This window comes from Giraffa tippelskirchi, chromosome 3 (genome assembly GCF_054371585.1).
Source record: "Giraffa tippelskirchi isolate mGirTip1 chromosome 3, T2T-mGirTip1v1.2.pri, whole genome shotgun sequence".
NCBI lineage: Eukaryota > Metazoa > Chordata > Mammalia > Artiodactyla > Giraffidae > Giraffa > Giraffa tippelskirchi.
Genome location: NC_137277.1, coordinates 139,872,250 through 139,895,253, shown reverse-complemented (window position 1 = coordinate 139,895,253; position 23,004 = coordinate 139,872,250). Strand labels below are relative to the sequence as shown.

Below are 23,004 nucleotides of genomic sequence, written 5' to 3'. Positions count from 1 at the left end.
CACCAGAAAAAAAAAAAAAGAAAGAAAAGGGAACAGAAGAATATAAAAAGATTGGCTAAATATGAATCAAACATCACTTTGGTAGACTTAAAACCAAACATTTAAGTAAATACAGTAAAGTAAAGGGACTAAATACCCTGAGTAAATTCAGACGTATTCAGACTATATAGAAAAGCAAGATCCAACTGTATGTTATTTACAGGGAACACACTTGAAGCATAAATGAATGAACAGATTAAAGGTAAAAAGAATCAACAAGTGAAAGAAAGCTGATGTGTTTCTCTGAATATCAGAACATAGTAGACTTCAAGATGAATAGAATGACCAGAGAGTAAAAGAGGGCATTTCATAGTGTTAAATGGTCACTCATTAAAGAAGACATAGACTACTAAATGTTTATACACCCAATATCAGAGCTCCCAAATATAAGATGAAACAAAAGAACAAAAGGGAAATGGAAACAATTTTACTATCACCAGTAGAGATTTTAACACACCTTTCCCAGTAATAGAACAATTAAGCAAAAAAATCAAAAGAGTTATGGATGATTTGGACCATCAGCTTAAGCTAATTAATATTTATAAAACATCACTCCCCATAAGAGGTTACAAATCCTAAGATGCACATGGAATGGTCAAAAAGATAGATCATATTCTGGGCCATAAAACAAGTTTCAATAAATTTCAAAGGATTTAAATTAAACAGAATATTTTCTTTAACCATGATGGATAGATCACTCTGGATGGATTTTTCTAGTATATATATAACATCTTGAACACCAGACATAGACTTGTCAAACTCCAGAGAGATTTATTTCAAAGCCTGGACAATCAGGCTGAGCTCTTTTCAATACTTCAGACTTTTCATCACTTCAAAACAATTTATTCTTGCAGTTCACACAAATCTACTTTTTATTTCAACTCTCATCCAGGTTGCTCATTTGAATTTTGCATTGAGGGAATGGGGATTGGGTAAAAAGATCTAAAAGTCTTCCTACCTAACTCTAAAATCCTTTTTATTTAGTGAAACCCTATATTATGCTTGTTATTTTTCATTTAATTTTAAGACCTGGAGTGACTCTTTTCTACATTTCTCTGTGTCCTTAAGACCACACAACTCTTTTGTATATTTTAAATGATTCCCAATGAATTTTGGATATTTAAGTTAAAGATAAATGAAATTAATATACCTTTGAAAACTCACAAATATTTGGAAGTTAAAAAATACACTACTAAATAATCCATAGGTCTAAGAAGAAATCTCAAAGGATATTACAATTTATATTTTTCGCAAAAAAAGTCTTTAGAAGAAAATGTACAGATGTAAATACCTGTATTAGAAAATAAGAATGATATAAAATCAAGCACCTCTTCCATTTTAAGAAACTAGAAAATAAACTCTAAGCTTATAGCATAAAGAAAATAATAAAAATGAGAAGGAAGCAATAAAACAGACTAGAGTGAGTCTTATACCTTCTCCAGGGGATCTTCCCAACCCAGGAATTGAACCAGGGTCTCCTGCATTGCAGGCAGATTCTTTACCAACTGAGCTATGAGTGTGTATGTGTGTGTGTGTGTAGTCACTCAGTTGTGTCTGACTCTTTGCGACTCCATGGACTATAGCTTGCCAGGTTCCTCCATCCATGGAATTTTCCAGGCAAGAATACTGGAGTGAGTTGCCATTTCCTTCTCCAGAGCCATAAAGGAAGCCTGAAAATTTAAATAGCCTTGTACAAACAATTAAATAATAATCTTCCACAAACTCTTTCATAAAATAGAGGAAGTGGGAATACTTCCCAACTCATATCATGAGGCCATTTTAACCCTAATACTAAAACAAAACAAGAACAATACAAGAACAGAAAATTACAGCCTGCATGTCTTGTGAACCACAGACACAAAAATGCTCACCAAAATACAAGCAAAAGAAATCCAGCAGTATATGCAAAAAGGTTATATACCATGATCAAGTTTGACTTAGCCTCAAAAGGCAAGGTTGGTTTAACCTATGGAAATCAATCAATATATTTCAACACATTGACAGATCAAGAGAGAAAAATCATGTCCACATGGGAAGAACAAAGAATCTTAATCTCTGCTTCACATCATGCACAAAATCAAATTTTAGATAGATCACAAACTTAAACATAAAGTAAAATTTAAAAATTAATACACATAGAGAATAGAATAAAGCACAGAAGAATATCATATGAGTTTTGCATAGAAGACTTTTTAGATTTAACACAGAAAAGACAAATCATAAAAATAAAAAATAATTTCATCAAAATAAAATGTCTGCACATCCACAAAAAAAAAAATACATTCAAGAAAATAGACTGGGAAAATATGTCCCAACACATTGTATCTGACTAAAATTTGTACTCAAAATATATTAAAAATTTCTGCAACTCAAGAATTAAACAAATAAATGTTGAATCAAACACAGAGTTGGGAGACTTAAAACTAAACACATTAATAATTACAGTAAGTAAATGCAAATGCAGAAATATTCAGACTAGATAAAAAAAAAGTGAGATCTGGACTTCTCTGGTGGCCCAGTGGTTGAGAATTCTCCTGCCAATGCAGGGAACATGGGTTTGATTCCTGGCCCAGGAAGACTCCACATGCTGTGAGGCAACTAAGCCCATGCACCACAACTACTGAGCCCGAACTGTAGAGCCCATGAGCCACAACTACTGAAGCCTGAGCACCCTAGAGCCTGTGTTCCGCAACAAGAGAAGCCATTGCAATGAGAAGCCTCTGCACCGCAATTAGAGGAACGTCCACTCACCACAACTAGAGAACGTCCACGCTCAGCAAGGAAGACCCAGCACAGTCAAAATTAACAATAAATACAATTTTCAGAAAGTGAGATTCTACTATATGTTGTTTACAGGAAACACACTTTAGACATAAGCTAACAAACAGGTTGAAAGTAAAGAAAAAAAAATGATAGAAACAATAAGCAAACGAAAGCTGGTGTGGCTATCTGAATATCAGAATCCCACTGTGAGGTATTTGTCTGAGAGAAGTGACTCATGTACACAAAATGTCTTTTACAAGAATATTTATAAGAGCTTTATTCATAAAAGTTATTGTTTCCAGCCAGTAACTGAAAACAACCAGATGTCCTTCCACAAGAAAATGGAAAAATAAACTGGGGTATATTCACTCAACTGAATACCAAGTAACAAAAAGAAATAAACTACTGATATGGGCAACTACCTGAATTCATCTTAAAACTATGATGTCAACTGGAAGAAGCTGGACACAATAATTACATAGTATATGATTCCTTAGACGTGATATTCTAGAATAATTCATCTCTGGTGACAGATCAGATTACTGATTGGCTTATATGGAAAGACAGAACAGTGGTAGAGAAATGGCTGAGAAGGCGGCAAAATCAAACTTTCTGGAATGATTGAGTTGGTCCTTGGCATGTGTTCCTCAATATTGATTGAAAGACATGAACATTTCACTGAATGTAAAGTTTATTGATATTTTGAACCAAATAAATGACATTGAATAACTGTGTTTGAACATTAATGTTTCATGTTTTCAGAAATAGTATAACATAGTGTGCTCACTTCAGCAGCACATATACTAAAATTGGAATGATAAAGAGATATTAGCATGGCCCCTGTGCATGTGAAAAATTCCATATTTTTTGGAAAGGTGGGATGGGGAGAGAGGTTCAAGAGAGAGGAGACATATGTATACCTATGGCTGATTCAAGTTGATGTATGGCAGAAACCAACACAATATTGTAATTATTCTCCAATTAGAAATGAAATTTTAAAAAGCTTGAAATTCTGATCTAAAGAATCAAAAAAAAAAAATAGTATAAGTTAGGAATATTATAAGAGGCACAGAGGCATTATAGTGAGTTCATAAGAGAACTGGACTAATAGACGGGCACATCCACTGTGAGAACCTGAGTGGGGCCAGAACAGGGTCATGATAAAGGAATTTTGGTAACAATTTCCAGATGAAACCATGAGGGCAGGGAGAATTTAGGAGAGAAGTAATTTGATCATCTCTTGTAATGTTACAATCCAGAATACTCTTATAGGAATTAATTAAATCAGTTATAACTATAGCATAACATAGTGAAGTCGCTCAGTCGTGTCCCACTCTTTGCGACCCCATGGACTGTAGCCTACCAGGCTCCTCTGTCCATGGGATTTTGCAGGTAAGAGTACTGGAGTGGGTTGCCATTTCCTTCTCCAGGGGATCTTCCTGACCCAGGGATCGAAGCCGGGTCTCCCACATTTGTAGGCAGACGCTTTACCGTCTGAGCCACCAGGGAAGAGTAGCATATATAAAATATATTACAAAACCATAAAATGGCCTTCCGTGGTGGTTCAGTCGGCAAAGAATCTGCCTGCAATGCAGGAGTTTGCCTGCAGCAATCAGGAGACCAGGGAACAGGAGACCAGCGTTCGATCCCTGGGTCAGGAAGATCCCCTGGAGGAGGAAATGACAACCCACTCCAGTATTCTTGCCTGGAAAATCCCATGGAGAGAGAAGCATGGTGGGCTACATTCCATGGGGTCGCAAAGAGTGGACACAATTTAGCAACTTAAACCACACAGTTATATAAAATATGCTTTCAGGAGCTCCACCTCCCTTACTCCTCAAATTTCCCTCAATCATGTGCTGAAACCTAACCTTTTGTAGAATGTGTGCTGTGTTTAATCACTTCAGTCGTGTCTGTCTCTTTGTGACCCCATGGACCACAGCATGCCAGTCTCCTCTCTCCATGGGATTCTCTAGGCAAGAATACTGGAGTGGGTCGCCATGCCCTCCTCCAGTGTTTTATAGAATAAAGGGAAATAATTCTTTTACTTTACAATTCAAAATAAAAGGTTTAAAACACAAATGTATGGTTAAAATAATACTTTAGTATAAATGAATCTCATTCCTGCATAATCAGCAGATGAGTGCAAATAATTAAGCACCAATTCTTCCTATTTTTTATACTTTGAAAAGAACAGGAAAAAGGAACAGTACAGTTCAACATATGATTTCCAAGCATCTAGCATGTGCTAATTTAGTGATTTTCAAGCTTTTGTGACTATGACCTTTAGAAAGAAATGAAATTTACATTTCAGCCCTGGTTGGATATCATATGTATAACGAAAATAATGTTATAAAATAAATACTATACTTGCTAAATAAGATGCAGTCTGTGTTTTCTGTCCCAGTACCTTCTGCTTCATGTTTACAAAAATATTTGCAAAAATGCTGATAGTGATCCACTAACTCTATTTCCCTACCCACTAATCCACTGTGAATTGTGGTTGGAAAAACACAGTGCTATCCTTGCTACTCAAAATGTGGTCTGTGGACAAGCAGCAGCAGTTTCTTGGAGCCTGTAAGAAATTTAGAACCTCAGGATACACCTCACATTTACTGAATCAGAATCTTTATTTTAACAAAACCTCCAGGTGCTTCCTGTGCACTTTAAAGTGACAGAAGTCCTGAGTCAGATATTCACTGCAAGAGAAGGGTGCTTGAGACAGAGGAAGTCTTCTCAGTATTGTTTAGGCAGAGATGCTTAGGGGCAAGTTGTTAAGAGTATGTATGTATATACATATGTATATATATATATATATATATATATATATATGGAGTGGGTGTATATATCTATATATCTATATAGATATAGATATATCTCCAAGCCCCAGGACTACAAATTCAGTACCTCCTAGGATATCTCAAGGCATTTATCTAAAAAACAATACATAGTCTACGGCCATAGCACCCTGAGTGCTTCTTTGGAGGCTTAGTGGTGAAGAATCTGCCTGCCATGCAGGAGACTTGAGTTCAGTCCCTGGGTCGGAAAGATCCCCTGGGAAAGGAAATGGCAAACCACTCCAGTATTCTTGCCTGAGAAATCCCTTAGACAGAGGAGCCTAGAGCCCTTACAGTTCAAGGGATGGCAAAGAGTTTGACATGACAGAGCAACCTAAGATAAGATAGCAACTCGTCTAAAAAAACAATACATAAATTAACAAACCAAATCTACCAGAAGTTCTGAAGCTAACCCTATTTAAGAATCATTGATCTATAGTGTTAAATGAAAGCTGAGTGCTGATTTGTCTATTACAAAGGTGCAAATCTGTGCTTCAGAAAGTATGGAAATATTTTACTTTATTTTTCATTGTGATTGCTTCACATTTTATTCCCAGAATATTTGTTGAGAGAAGTTTTGCTACTGCTACTTCTGGGCTTACTTCTCCATGTGGGAGAATTTCCAAACATCTCAAGTCTACCAGTAACTGCCCTTTTATTGAAATGTAATGTGACTTCCAGTAGAAATATTATTATTAGTTCCTCTGAGTTAGCACGATTCATCGCCTGGATTACTTCCAGTAGATCCCTAACCAAGGATCCCTGCTGTGAAAGAAGATGGGGCTGCCCATAAGTGGCTATAACTGTTCATTAAGGACCTTCCCATTGTGTTAGTATGTTTCCTGAGTGATGGGAAGTTTGAGTCTAGAAGCTGCTAATCTTGCTAACACTAAAAGGCTCTCTCCCATTAGCAGTTTCTCTGTTGCATTAATAATAAGAAAGTAATAAAGGGATGGGCCTCAGCTGTTCAGGCTCCCGGGAGGTGAGGCCTCAGCTTCGTTCTTATCCCCATAGTCCACTCTAATGGTCTCGCCTCTATTAATGTAATAGAGTGGATAATAAGTGCTGTCTATTTTAACAGAGTCTAGAATTCCTCTTTCTTTCTGGGGAGGAACACCATTTTTTTAGACTTCCAATTTTAAAACTATACCATCAATACTTTTGCAATTGAAGTTGATCTGTTTAATTCATAACTTTTTTAAAGTGCAGTGCAAATCAAGTACAGGGGGAAAATGTTGCTTTGGAAAAAATAAAGCTATCTTTCCCAGAAAAACTATAAAACACAACTCTCTAAAGGTTGGTTTTGTTTTGTTGTTGTTGTTGTTATTCTGGTAAATCAAATCACTTATCTGCAGAGCAGTAAATTGGAAAATAAGGAATAAAGAGCTTTACTTTTGTAACTATCAATAACTCTCATGTTAATAGACAAAGAATAAATTATGAAAATATCGTATTAAATAAGTAAGGTTGAATATGTTAGGTTCAGGGTGCACTTTAATAAATGATGTATTTGTTAAAAATGTTACCTTACTAGGCTTATTAATGCTAGGCTTCTAATGCTAGAAGCCAATGCCATACTTAATTGTTTATGTTCTTTTTCTATTGAAAATGCATAACCTTTTGCAAAAGTGCACTTTTTAAGGATCTCTGGATTTAAACATATGTTTTTAAGTATATAATCTGTCCATGGAATAATATTATCTATGGAGTTGTTAGGTTGTTGCAGTTTTTCATCTATAAGCAAAGCTATTTTTGCTGTCAACTACATATTTTTTAATTGGTAAATAGTAATCTTCATCTAAAAGTATTGCTCAGATTTTTATTTCTTGAACTCAAATACTAAATTTTTAAAATTGATTTACACTATTGTTTCCTGATTTTGAAAGCTTAATTTTATAAGTAGATTGTATACAACATATTTTTACACTTGTAATTTATGGTCTAACCAATATGAATAACTATTATCAGTGACAAGTATATGTTTTTAAATAAAATATATGTTCATAGCCCCTATAGGAGAAATCAATATGATGGGCTCTATGCAACATTTATGCAAGATTCAAGAAAGTAGTGTAAAAACCAATTAAAATGTGTTTTGTAAAATTTATAATTAATATATTTTTCCTTATAAGTAGTTTTTACATCTTGGGCAGGGGGGGAAGACATATCTAAAAAGTCAAAGCTGCCCACTTAAATTTTATAAATTATATATTAAAGCCTTTGAATGAAAAAAAGTCTATAATTTGGGAATGAGAAAGTTTTAAGTATTTCTTATAGACACTAGATTTTCCCTCTAGGCCAATAACAATTTTGTTGTTGTTCAGTCACTCAGTCATGTCCGACTCTTTGCAACCCCGTGTACTGCAGCACGCCAGGCTTCCCTGTCCTTCACCATCTCCCGGGGCTTACTCAAACTCATGTCCATTGAGTCGGTGATACCATCCAATTTAAATTATTTTTAATTAATTCTTTCATATGGTTTTTTAACCAACCAGTTTTGATAAATCCAGTAAACTCTCTAGTTTGTTTTATTTTTCTGGTAAAAAGAATTATTCGCTACATTTCAGTAACTAGCATATTATTGTTTTCTTCAAATTTAGGGAAGAACGGAGTCGAATATGACAATCTTAATGGAGCTCCAATTGCAAAAAAGTCCATTGGAAAAGTAGCAGCTTTCATATAAAATAGTCTTGGAGTTGATATTATGCACACTTATCTGAATTCTTTCTGTTCCATTTTTTCTGTCCTATAGTCCATGAAGGCTCAGGAGAAACCAGTCAAAAGGAGACATCCACCTGTGATATTTGCCAGTTTGGTGCAGAATGTGATGAAGATGCTGAGGATGTCTGGTAATGTGCTATTTTATTCTTTTAAACAAAATAATGGTAAATAATTTATTTTTACTGTATCAATTATTTCCTAAAAGAAGACATTTTCAGCATTTTTTTAAATCCAGTTCTCAACTAGAGAAGATGAGGGCAACAATGACAGGAAGGAATTTCTGCAGCTAGACTAAGAGTTGGGTCAGCCAAACAGCTGTCTAGGGAATTACTTGATAAGGTACAATAAGATATCACTGAGACTCCCAAATACTGTCAATGTTAAGAGATGGAGAGAAAAAGTGTATTTACCAGAACATCTCTCAAGAAGCATGGTCAAGAAAAAATGGATAGTTGTTAATCTGCTCCAAGATGGTGGATCTGGGTAACCGCAGAGATTTTATTTGAAGGTATATATGTGCACACCCATAGCTGAAGTAGGAAGCTGTTAGGGCAAGAAATGGTTTCTGAGCCACCGTCTAGGATCAACTACCCCCTTCACCCAGGAGTTACTCAGCTTCTCCTTTAAATATACACTGAACAGATTTTGAATATTCATTATTTTAAATGGGTCTGCCTTCTAGGGCATCCATTCTCATACTGGAGTAGGTTTCCATTTCCTTCTCCAAGGGCACATGTATTAGCCCTACCCAGATCTCATACCCATAGTGAACAACCCAAAGTCTTTGTGTGGCATAATAGTAGAAAGAGGCAATCTTTCTTTCTCTCTGTCTCTCTCTCTTAATATACAACTTTTATACACATATCTTTCAGGAAAGCAAACAGGAGCCCTTTCATTTTTTTTCAATATCCAGACCGTGTTTGCCTAGAGCAGTTAACAATCATTTTGATCAAAGTAGGTAAGGGAGTAAATCTTAAATGTTCTCCCCACACATAAAAAATAACTGGTAATTATGTGAGGTGATGGAAGTGTTAGCTAACACTATGGTGGTGATCACATTGCAATATACACATTGTACACCTTAACATTTACAATGTTATATACCAATTATACCTCAGTAGAGTTGGAGAAAAAAAGCACAATCATTTTGATCAAACTTTTTGTGGGTGGAGGGAATTTAGCTAAGAAACAGGAAAAATTAAGGCAAGACACTGTTGACAAAATGAAAGAGTCTGTACCTGAAACAATTTAGAGTATTTTTAATGTAGATTAAAAACTGAGGATTCCAACTGAGAAAACTGAGATTCTTAAGGTAAATTAACAAAGTACTTACAAGTAGGCACTGCTATTACCCAGCCAGGTGAAACAGTCACCCATTAATAAAAGCTGGCATCAGTAGGATTTCCATGCCTGTCAGACATTTCTAGCCAGTGGTCAGCTAGGAGCCGAGTCAGGGAGTCTATGCAATAGTTTGACCATCCTGAGGTAAACAAACATATGTGTTCTTAAGAATCTCCTGGACATCTTTATGACTGATGAATTTTTGGTTCCCAAACCTGGCTAATCATCAGGATTACTTAGGGAATTTTTGGAACACATTTTTTTTTAATTTATTTATTTATCTATTTTTTTACTTTACAATATTGTATTGGTTTTGCCATACATTGACGTGAACACATCTTTAGTTCCATGTCAAAATTAATGAATCAGAATTTCATAAAAGTGGGACTTAAAACTTTACTCATTAAAACTCCCCAGATGGTTGTATAAATATTGCTCTAAGATAAATGACTGACTCAGAGAATTATTCTCTTTCTAAATGCTTTGAGTCAAACAGGACTGAGTGACTGAACCGAACTGACTGAAATACTTTAAAGCTCTGTGCAGTTTTAGTCATTATATATTAAGATACGTTGATAGGAAGTGTATCTTTAAAATATCTTGGTTGTTAATGCTTGTTGATGACTACAGCTATAGTTTAACTTTATTTTTAATGCTATTAAATATCTTGCTATCAGCTATTTTGCTTTTAACAAATTCACATGGATCCCTAATTTTTTCTTAAGAATTTCCCATTCCCCATTCTTGTCTAATGATCACTTTTAAGTGACATGTTTTCACTTTACAACTGCAAAGATCTAAGAAGTGATATAATAATAGCAGATTAAAATGACTGATTATTTACTATGGGCTTGACCTATATGTATGCATTCTTTTATTTCTCAGTTATATAATAACCCTAGGAGTAGATTCTATTATGATCACTTTACGAAGAGGAAATTGAGTTTTAAAGTGTTTAAGTGGCAGGTCAAGATAAAGATATGAGGTGAAAGTAACTCGAGGATGTTAGCATAACAATTCAACCAAAGATGCAATTAAAATATTTCTCCCCTGTCATGTCTGGAATAATGTAATGGACAGATTGCAGGCAGCTTAGATCCAGTGACTCAAGACCTGCATGGTGAGAGCTGGGGACAAGAGAGAAGCCTGCAGCAGGCAGTGGGAAAATGTCCAGGCAAGCAGTGTCACTCTGGTGTTCTAGCAAAAGCTCAGATCTGTGATATGTGGGTAGACAGAGCAAGGAGATTAGAGCAAGTTAAGTGGCATCAGAAAGATTCAACAGCCATGGCTACTGGAATTAGGAAAAGAAATTCAGTTACAAAGGGAACAGGAAGAAGCAAAGCAGAACCTTAGTCATCAAGGAATTGGAAAATGAACCAAGGACAAATACTGGATAGCCACCTACTGGAACTAGTGTACAGAGCCAAGTCTTGGCTACAAAGGGCTGGGACAAGCCCCTGGATCTCAGAAATAAGTTACAGGGTCAGAATGAAACCAGCAGCAAGGCTGCTGGTGGATGAATCAGTTAGCTTTTGGCTAGGACATCTTGTACGCCCCCAGCCTGAAGACAACATTAGTTCCAAAATGCAGAATAAAACTGAACCTCCAGATGGGGCTAAGTGGCCATAGCTGTGAAGATTAGAGGGATGCAGGGGGCAGGGAGCCAAGAAGATCATTATACTTCCCCGGCAAGAATGAAAAGTTGTTCGCGTTTAAATAAAATGTACTAAAAATGTCCAATGTAAGCAAGAACGAATGGTGCTGAAATGAGAAGCGTATTGATTTTCATTTACATAAATACCTTTGTATGTTAACATATTGTATTTAGTTATGGCCATGAAGGGCAGATTGAAAACAGCTGAAGGACACAAGAATAAAGCAATAAATGAAATTAAATAGGCATGGAATGCAAGAGGCTATAGAGTAAGATAGGAAGCAACAGGGGAGGGATCTGACTCTAGTACTAGTCAACTGGATCAGGGGAGCTTGATGTGCTATTGATTTTGGATGAAACCATGGTCAGGTCCTCTCACAAACATAAAACACTGTGTATGCTGTGTGGAAACAAAGACTACAAGTCAGTATTTAGCTTTGTTTTTTCCTTTGACATTAACTAAACTACAGTTTTATGCCTAACGTTTCCTCAACTCTACATTACAAAGTAATACAGGATGTGAATAAATACTACTGAGAAATAATATTATTGTAACTGCAATACTGAAACAAATGTGAAACATTAACTCCTGATTTTTCTTTAACCCTAGATTAAGAAATTAATATTTACATTTTACTACAAGGACTCAATCTAGCTATTCAATGATGTTCAGATATTTTCTAGATGAAGGTAAACCTTTGTTAGAATTAAAAAGCCAGTACACAATCAACTGATCTTGTTTTCATAATTAGATGAGTTTTTGAGTTGAGAAGCAAGTTACATTGGACATGGGGAAGAAAATTTTAAAAAATAAATGGGGGAAGGGTAAGGAGAGTAGAGGAATAGGAAAAAAATAATAAAGAATGACATTGATAAACCATGATACTAATAATATAACATGTTAGTGCCTTTGTTTTGGAAAAAACAGATGATTTATAAGCTTATACAACCTCTCCCTTATGTTCTGTGACGTCCTTTCAAGGTTTTCCTCTTGTTTTCTTTTTCTTATGGAAAACATCAAGGCTGTAGAAAATGGTCAGATTTTCTCAACAGAAAAGAAAGAACATTGCTACGAAAGATTCTTCTGTTATAGAGATTTACCTATATGTAAGAAACAATTATGCTTTCAAAAGAGAGTTAAAAGTCCACATGGTAAGTGATCCACACCACAGACATATCTACTCTCACACTGAGGCATCCCTTTACTTAGAATAGACTTCAAAAATAATGGAACACCTGTGTGAAGGGATGCGCATGCCTGTTTATGGGGAAAGGGTTAAGAGACAAAGAAAAGAAGGGCTTAGATGATTGTTTCTCTTTATATATAGGCTGAAAAAGAGTCAAAACTAATACATTTATACATCAAAGAGACTCTCAAATACATTCTGCCAAGTATAATTTATAAAAAAAGAAGGGCTTCTAAGTCAGACATAATGAAATTGACTCATTGTAAAGCAATAAAGCCCCATCTGATAGCACTGGGAATACTAACTTATGATTTCAACAAATATTTCTGATTCTTGCTTGGTTTTAGAAATAGTTTTATATTCCCTTAATTATCTTACCTGATAAATTATTTCAGTAAGTCTAAAGTAGGTCAGCAGCAACTCTTTGCGCTGGAAAGTAGTCCTAAGAAGTAATTAGCCTAGAACTTTCTGTTGGTCCTGTCAGTCAGAAGTAGTTTAGAGCCCTGGGGTTGATTCCTGATTTAATATAAGAAAAAAGCAAGTTGATAGCTGGGTCTGATCATAGGAATGGCTGAGTATGAAATTGGCTGCATGCCTAACATTTCCAAGGTATTAGACTAGATCAAGGAAGGGAGCACAGGTGTAAGAACACATGGAGCTGGATGACAAACGACATAAAGGGGCAACCTAAATTATTATACATATTTGCTTCACACATGTGCTTTATGGCTCCTGTGCCCATCTTAACATTGCTCTTGTATTATTCTCAACATACCACACAGCCCCCATGAGCAAAATCGTATTGGCTTAAATGCTATTAATTCCTCAGTAGTCATTCATTTTGTCTTTGAAAGCATTAATGATGTTTTTCAGTTTTTGTGCATCAAATCCTTGTGTTTAACTGTAATGGTAAGAAAGAAGAAAAGCAAAGTCATTTAGTAAAAAGAATTCAGAAGAGAAAATGAATGAGCATCTATTTTTTCCTTTATTTCATTGATGTTCTGTAACTGAAAACAGGGTGTGGGATTTGGCATCCCTTTTGTGAACCTCTCTCACAAAGACAGTTTAGTTTGAAGTCTTTAACATCTTGCTCCTTTGATCTAAGAAGGCTCCTTGTCACTAGGAAGACTGTGTGTCGTTGGCATCATTCCCACCTTTAATGCATTTTGGACTGTGGAGAATCATGAATATTTGAAGCGGGGCAGTGGCCGAGGATGCTCCTTGGCACTAGATTTCTCCATACATATAAGTGAATTAGGCATTAGATCCTGCTGACTTCAGTACATTTGGGTTATGAGTTTAATAGGGAAAATTAGGACGCCTCTGAGTCTTAAGATTTTGAAATAATTTCTTTTTAAAACTGCTACTGGTTGACAATTGAAAAAAAGATTGTGTTGCAATTGGAAAGTTTCCAGATGTTTTCTACCAAGTAAAAGGATCAGTTGGGGTCGTATGTGGGATATCTAAAGAAGAAGATGCTGATTAGTCACAAAATTTTAGTGAACCATAAGTTCATTCAGTCTTTCCCCCAGGGTGTTTTCCTTCTATTGATTCCCTTTGCTCTCTTGCCTTAGAACTGTAAAGGCAGTTACCATAATTAGGATTGGCTTCTAATGTGAGTTTACTCATGAAGAGAATAAAACACACACACACACAAACAAAAATAGAAAATCATTCTAGTCCAGAAAATCCGAAGTTTTAGTTGGATCTAAGGCTTTATGAGAAAACCTTCTTAGTTCTAAGTTGCTTGTAGTTAGTATGCTGCCTCCCTCAAATTGCCTCTTCTCTACCATGAAGACAAGGTTGTCACCTCTGAAAACTGCCATCGTATCATCTGTTTGTCTGAAGAGGAGACATCTCTCATTCTTTTAACACTTCCTTTTGCCCAGAAATTTTTTTTCCAGAGAGAGGGGGAAATATATAGCTCCTGATTTAGGGAAACACACCTCTTTCCTCTTCCATAATTTCAAGAAAAATATGCTGACGTTTGCATTTTTAGCAAATGTCCTATTATAAGAGTTTGTGTTATTTCCTTCTTTTATGTATTTATCTACCTATCTTAAATAAGAAAAAATAATCTGTACTTTTTCAAGATTTCACACAACTTAAGTACCATTATAAATAGGACTAGTATTTGTAACACAGTCTGTGCAATGGTCTGTGCCTACAAACACGGTGTCTATGACCCACACACCCCTCAGCCAATAGAAAGAAAGAACATGAAGTTGCTCAGTTGTGTCCAACTCTTTGCAACCCCATTGACTGTAGCCGTCCATGGGATTTTCCAGGCAAGAATACCGGAGTGGGTTGCCATTTCCTTCTCCAGAGGATTTCCCCAACTCAGGGATCGAACCCAGGCCTCCCACATTGTAGGCAGACTCTTTACCATCTGAGCCACCAGGTAAATAGTCCTTTACCATCTGAGCCACTAGGTAAATAGTCAGGTCTGCAAACTGAAGCTGAACACTTTAAGTGTTACTTAGCAAGATGAATAAATAACAATGCCACTTCAAATGCACAACAGGTCATTCCAAAAAAAGACAAACCAAAAAATATACAACTAACCTACCTCCAAATTTGAGTTGGGCTTTGCCAAAAGTGAGACTTTTAAAACAATAGTGAAATTTGAAAATAAATCATGGTCTTTAAAACAAAGATATGCCTCAGGTCTTCCACGTACTGGGCTACTTAGAAAGGAATTGGATTTCCACTTAAGCTCTGAAGAGTCTTTTGAATTTTTCTCAGTAATTATGCCTCAACTGTGCTATTTATCATGCAATGATTAGTGAAAGTTAATTAGGACATGATAGGTACAGATGTGGATGTGGTGTAGAGTACCAAGATATACAGGAAGAAAGTATTGGAAACTTTAATATGTTTCATATGTTTTCATAATTTTTATTTAGTTCAGACAGTAGAAATCAGGTAACTTCCATTTTATATAAAAATAATGAAATACTACATGAAGGCAGAATAAAGGAAACAAAACTTCTAAGCCTAGATTGTATTTCTACCACTAATTTAACTCTTTTCTCTACTTGTTTCCCTTTTACCTGCTTGGGTAAACTGTACTCTGCTAATGGGGCACGCCTGCCTTACTTCTAGTGCTCACTCACCAAACCCCCATATGCAAATTTTTCTTGAGTTTTCTCACTCGGTTTCTAGTATATTCCGACTCAGAGAGTCCTGTGCCTTAAATCAGGGAATACAAGCCCCATGCTCCAAGATCACAACATCATATCCCAGTCTCAAAGATAACAAAAAAAAAAAAAAAAGAATCTCATTCTAGTCATCAAAAGATGGCAGGATTTTCAAAAGCATGTGTTTCCTGTGTGGCAAGTACCATGGCAATATTTACATTCATGGAGCCATTTAATCCTCCTGCTAAACTTATAAAGGGTTTCCCAGGTGGTGCTAAAGAATCCGCCTAACAATGCAGGAGATGCCAGGACAAGGGTTCAATCCCTGGGTCAGGAAGGTCCTCTGGAAGAGGGCATGGCAATCCACTCCAGTATTCTTGCCTGGAGAATCCCATGGACAGAAGAGCCTGGCGGGCTACAGTCCATAGTATCGCAAAGACTCAGACATGACTGAGCAACTTAGCACACCCGCACACAACCTTATGAAGTTAGATACACTAACAATTCTCATTTTACACAAAAGGACACTGAGGCACATGGAGGTTAAGCAAACCACCCAAAGCCAAACAGTAAGTGGAAGAACTAGGATTTGAACCCTACTAGACTGACTCCAGACACCATGCTCTTAATCACCACTCATTATCTTCTCATATGTTTAATGACATGTGTGTGTGTGCAGTGTGTATTATGTGTATAAGGCGCACAAAATATACATGTTGGATATATTTGGTATAGAATTTTACACTTTTTTGTTGTTGAAATAGAAAATACAACCACTTTGTGATAAAGTCTAACACTACCAGGTTCATATCACTGACAATGTCCTTTGAAATATTTTCTTTCCCGTTAGATATATACACCTTATTTTTAGAAGATTGTGTGGTTTTTATTTGTTTTTTGCAGATATATTGAAACATTATAGATGAAGAATATCCTTATTCTGACTATATGTGCCCAAATAGGTGAACAGGTTATTAACCATGAAGTTGCAGAGAAGAGACATATCTTGACCAAAACCTGGTTCTTTGAGGTGTTTCAAGTTCAGTTTGCTGATTTTGAGTAAGGCAATAGCAACCATGATTATGAAACAGGGTGAACATTATTTATATCTAAAACAAGTGATGTGCATGTGGGCTAAGTTGCTTCAGTCGTGTCCAGCTCTTTGCTACCCTATGGACTGTAGCCCACCAGGGTCCTCTGCGCTTTAGATTTTTATCCAGAAAAGAGGCAAATAACACAGAGTTGTTGTTGTTCAGTCACTCAGCCATGTCCAACTCTTTAAGACCCCGTGGACTGCAGCACACCAGGCCTCCCTGTCCTTCACCATCTCCTGGACCTTGCCCAAACTCATGTCCATTGAGTCGGTGATGCCATCCAACCATCTCATCCTCTGTTATCTCCTTCTCCCCCTGCCTTCTATCTTTCCCAGCATCAGGGTCTTTTCCAATGAGTCAGCTCTTCTCATCAGGTGGCCAAAGTATTGAACCTTAGCTTCAGCATTGGTCCTTCCAGTGAATATCCAGGGTTGATTTCCTTTAAGATTGGCTGGTTTGATCTTGCAGTCCAAGGGACTCTCAAGAGTCTTCTCCAGCCCAGTCCAAAAGCATCAGTGGGCAAGCATCAATGGCGCCCAACCTTCTTTATGGTCCAACTCTCACATACAGAGTCATCCACACATGACTACTGGAAAAACCATAGCTTGGACTATATGGACCTTTTTTAGTGAAGTAATATCTCTGCTTTTTAGTACATTGTCTAGGTTTGTCATAGCTTTTCTTCTAAGGAGCAAGTGTCTTTTAATTTCATGGCTGCAGTCAGCATCTGCAGTGATTTTGGAGCCCCCCAAAGTAAAATATGCCATTGTTTCCCATCTATTTATCATGAAGTGATGGGACCTGATGCCATGATCTTAGTTTTTTCAATGTTGAGTTTTAAGCCAGCTTTTTCACTCTCTTCCTTCACCTTTAGGTGAAGAGCCTTTAGAGGCTCTTTAGTTCCTCTTCACTCTCTGCCATAAGGGTGGTGTCATCTGCATATTTGAGGTTATTGATATTTCTCCTGGAAATCTTGATTCCAGCTTGTGGTTCATCCAGTCTGGCATTTCACATGATATACTCTGCATATAAGTTGAATAAGCAAGATGACGGTATACACCCTTGCTGTACTCTTTTTCCAATTTTGAAACTGTCAGTTAGTTGTTCCATGTCCATTTTTAACAATTGCTTCTTGTCCTGCATACAGGTTTCTGAGAAGGCAGGTAAGGTGGTCTGGTACTCCCATCTCTTTAAGAATTTTCTACAGTATTGCTGTGATCCACACAGTCAAAGATTTTAGTGAAGTCAATAAAGCAGAAGTAGATGTTTTTCTGGAACTCTCTTGCTTTTTTGATGATCCAACAGATGTTGGAAATTTGATCTCTGGTTCCTCTGCCTTTTCTAAATCCAGCTTGAACATCTGGAAGTCCATGGTTCATATACTGTTGAAGCCTAGTTTGGAAGATTTTGAGCATGACCTTTCTATCATGTGAAATGAGTGCAATTGTGTGGTAGTTTGAACATTCTTCAGCATTGTCCTTCTTTTGGATTGGAATGAAAACCGACTTTTTCCAGTCCTGTGGCCACTGGTGAGTTTTCCAAATTTGCTGGCATATTGAGTGCAGCACTTTGACAGCATCGTATTTTAGGATTTGAAATAGCTCAACAGGAATTCCATCACCTCCACTAGCTTTGTTTGTAGTGAGCCTTCCTAAAGCCCACTTGACCTCACACTCCAAGATGTTTGGCTCTGCTGTGTGATCACACTTTCCAGAGGTTATGGTTATAACCTTTCCATGGTTATCCAGGTTATCAAGATCTTTTCTGTATAGTTCTTCTGTGTATTCTTACCACCTCTTCTAAATATCTTCTGCTTCTATTAAGTCCATACCATTTCTGTCCTTTACTGTGCCCATCTTTGCATGAAATATTCCCTTGGTATCTCTAATTTTCTTGAAGAGATCTCTAGTCTTTCCCATTCTGTTGTTTTCTTCTATTTCTTTGCATTGTTCACTTAGGAAGGGTTTCTTATCTCTCCATGCTATTCTTTGGAACTCTGCATTCAGATTGGGATATCTTTCCTTTTCTCCTTTGCTTTTCACTTCTCTTCTTTTCAGACATTCATTTTGCCTTTTTGCATTTCTTTTTCTTAGGGATGCTTTTGAACACTCCTCCTTCCTTTAATGCTGGGGACACTACTAGCAATATTTCAAAGGGCTGTACAAAAGGCAGTCCATTGAGCAACCCAGTACAGCAAGGGCACTCACTGCCCAGTAAGCCACTCATTAAGAAAGGTAGGACTTCATTCCTTAGTATTTTTGGAATAGTTGATGGGCTACATGTGCCTTCCCAAATGGAAAAGAAGGTTTATTACACATTCATATTCTCACTACAAGAATAGAAATTATGAGATATAAAAAAGAAGGAAGAATCACCAAATTAAATGGCAAATAAATTTGGCCCATATGCCAGTGGGCCTTAATCCCTATCTAAGTGGCAATGTTCTGCTATACCTTTTATTTAGCACTTATAAATATAATTCCAAGCTTATTTCCCAATCTAATGTATGTTTTGATGATTACATAAAAATAGAATTTGCTGTGGCTTTTTCTGATTATAAAAGTTGTACATGTTTATCATAGATATGTCAAAAACCTAGAAATATTACAATGCCATTCCACTATTCCAGGATAACTACTGTAAAATTTAGAGATATGTTTCCCCCATGTCTGTGTGTATGTGTACCTGTACACATATGTGTACGTATTTTTGATGAGTCTAATCATAATTTATAGATCAACAAAGCCTCTCTCTTGAAAATTTTACTTAACCCTGAGACTGTGTTTGGAGATTTTTACGAATGCTGAATGAATTTATGAATAATGTATTTCAATTAGAACATAATTTCTGTGGCCCAAATTCTAATTATTCTTTCAAAAATTTTTCATTTCTCAAGACAAGTGGATTTGAGGTAGTGTCCTAACATTTGTGATCTAAAAAATTTACCAAAACCTAAGTCCCCTCTAAGTCTACCTTAAACATCTTTCTTGGTTAGCTTCAGAAGGCTAGACAGTGTACTGAAAACATTTCCTTTGCCTGTATCCAGAGCATTCATAACAAATAACTTGCTGAGGTATAAGCATTATTTACTGAGAAACTGTCTTCCCACAGGTGTTTTAAATTGGGTAGACACTCTTGCTGGTCTTCAGTGTTTTACTTCCAAATAGTAATATATTGTATGCATTGGTCCATCTAAACAACAAATCAGCAAGTAGTCCTTGGCAGCCCACATCAGTCTGCCCCAGAAACATTCCCTTACAAACACGATATGTAATATTGAATAAGTGGTTGAACAAATTGTAAAATTATATGCAACATCCAATCCAAAAATCAATAATACTGAAGAACTTAATGTTTATTATAGTATACAGAAGAAAATAAAGGAAACACATATCTGGTTTTTCTAGCTTCCCATTCCCTACCCCTGTGCAAAGTAGAATTAATCAAGAGCGAGTCCATTCATCCCTTCACCACTAAGCTATGAATGAAACATAAGAAACCGTGACTATTCACTTGGGACGGGTGATCGTCTACCATAGCTCTTTTGTGTTTATTGCAGTCTTTTCAAAGTTTTTAACATAATAGTTTGCCCTGTTCTCTGAGCTCATCCTAAAATGAACTTTCTCTAATCAAAATTGTATTATCCAGGGTAATAAAAGTAATGCTAGGTCCCAACTAGTCATAAGTGCCTATAATCAGCAGATATTAAAAGATGTATATCAGAAAGACATGTACAACAGTTGGGGGAAAAAGCAAGAAATAAAATAAAATAATATCTTCACATTAGCAGAAATTAGTGATGTGTTTCTCTTTAAACATAGATATCTACATAAACATGATACTTTAAGACATTCCAATATAACATCAAATGATCAATTATACAAAAATAATATATTTGATTGAAGTATGCGGTTTAATTTTAACTAAACATGTTTTTCCTTTTCTAAAAAGATTTGTCAATTTGGGGAAAAGAAAATACAACAGAGCTATTTGCACTACAGTGACATTGGATGGTCAGACTTAGGGGTTCAGTTCAGTTCAGTTCAGTCACTCAGTTGTGTTTGACTCCTTGCGACCCCATGGACTACAGCAGGCTAGGCTTCCCTGTCCATCACCAACTCACGGAGCTTACTCAAACTCATGTCCATCGAGTCAGTGATGCTATCCAACCATCTGAACCTCTGTCATCCCCTTCTCCTCCCACCTTCAATCTTTTCCAGCATCAGGGTCTTTTCAAATGAGTCAGTTCTTCACATCAGGTGGCCAAAGTATTGGAGTTTCTAGCTTCAGCATCAGAACTTCTTATGAATATTCAAGACTGATTTCCTTTAGGATGGACTAGTTGGATCTCCTTTCAGTCCAAGGGACTCTCAAGGGTCTTCTCCAACACCACAGTTTAAAAGCGTCAGTTCTTCAGCACTCAGATTTCTTTATAGTCCAACTTTCACATCTATACATGACTACTGGAAAAACCACAGCTTTGACTAGGCAGACTTTTGTTGGCAAAGTAATGTCTGCTTTTAATACGCTGTCTAGGTTGGTCATAGCTTTTCTTTCAAGGAGCAAGTGTCTTTTAATTTTGTGGCTGCAGTCACCATCTGCAGTGATTTTGGAGCCCCCCAAAATAAAGTCTCTCACTGTTTCCACTGTTTCCCCATCTATTTGATATGAAGTGATGGGACCCAATGCCATGATCTTAGTTTTCTGAATGTTGAGTTTTAAGCCAGCTTTTTCACTCTCCTGTTTCACTTCCATCAAGAGTTTCTTTAGTTCTTCTTCACTTTCTACCATAAGAGTGGTGTCATCTGCATATTTGAAGTTATTGATATTTCTCCCGGTAATCTTGATTCCAGCTTGTGCTTCATCAAGCCCAGCATTTCACATGATGTACTCTGTATATAAGTTAAATAAGCAGGGTGACAATTTATAGCCTTGACATTCTCCTTTTCCAATTTGGAACCAGTCCGTTGTTCCATGTCCAGTTCTAACTGTTGCTTCTTGACTTGCATACTGATTTCTCAGGAGGCAGATAAGGTGGTCTGGTTTTCCTGTCTCTTCAAGAATTTTCCACAGTTAGTTATGATCCATACAGTCAAAGACTTTGGCGTAGTCAATAAAGCAGAAGTAGATATTTTTCTAGAATTCTCTTGCTTTTTTGATGATCCAACAGGTGTTGGCAATTTGATCTCTGATTCCTCTGCATTTTCTAAATCCAGCTTGAACATCTGGAAGTTCATGGTTCACATACTGTTGAAGCCTGGCTTGGAGAATTTTGAGCATTACTTTGCTAGTGTGTGAGATGAGTGCAATTGTGCAGTAGTTTGAACATTCTTCGGCATTGCCCTTCTTTGGGATTGGAATGAAAACAGACCTTTTCCAGTCCTGTGGCCACTGCTGAGTTTTCCAAATTTGCTGGCATATTGAGTACAGCACTTTGACAGCATCATGTTTCAGGATTTGAAATAGCTCAACTGGAATTCCATCAGCTCCACTAGCTTTGCTCGTAGTGATGCTTTCTAAGGCCCACTTGACTTTGCATTCCAGGATGTCTGGCTCTAGGTGAGTGATCACACCATCGTGATTATCTGGGTCCCTTGGAAGAAATGGAGTAGCCCTCATACTCAACAAAAGACTTCAGAGTAAAAATAAATAAAAAGAAGGCCTGTATTGATCAATATATCAGTATCTGACACTTGTGTATTATTATGTGCTTGGGGGAGTATGTTATGGTATTTTATACTAAATTCGTTAAGTCCTTTAGCAATTGTCATTATGCACTTTTGTTGGAGAAAGTATTTCCCTTTTGAGATGCACATGGCATGAAGTGATAGCCAGAGAAAAAATAAAACCTTCTAACATATTAAAACCTAACACTTTTCAGACTACTTTCTCCTTCCTTATGACTTTCTGAAATCTCTATGATATAGTTAGGGTTGGTAATGTTATCTTCCTTTGACAGATACATACATGAAGCCCCTGAAAGGTTTAACAAACATGTAGTAAATAGAAATGTTTGAGTGATTTATACCATTATCTCATCAAAGCTACCTAAGAGAGAGTTTAAAAAGAGAGAAAAAAGTTGGTGTGACACAGTGGAAAGACCATTGGGTTCAAAGAAGTGAGATCCCATCTTGGATAAAATCATGTCATTTCCCTTGACCTGTTTTTTTTTTTTCTATAGACAGATTTTATTACATAGATAATTAGATGATAAATACAAAGATAGTT

At 36.5% G+C, this 23,004-nt stretch overlaps 1 protein-coding gene and 1 pseudogene across 1 annotated transcript in view; both read left to right on the top strand.

Moving 5' to 3' along the window:
• The window catches only part of TMEFF2 (transmembrane protein with EGF like and two follistatin like domains 2), a 280,220-nt gene that overhangs the window by 147,787 nt on the left and 109,429 nt on the right, over positions 1-23,004 (top strand). The window contains exon 5 of the mRNA XM_081581410.1: positions 8,392-8,488. Within this exon, the coding sequence (XP_081437536.1) occupies positions 8,392-8,488 (97 nt within the window). The remainder of the gene's footprint in view (positions 1-8,391; positions 8,489-23,004) is intronic.
• LOC145543930 (U6 spliceosomal RNA) lies at positions 3,582-3,670 on the top strand (annotated as a pseudogene).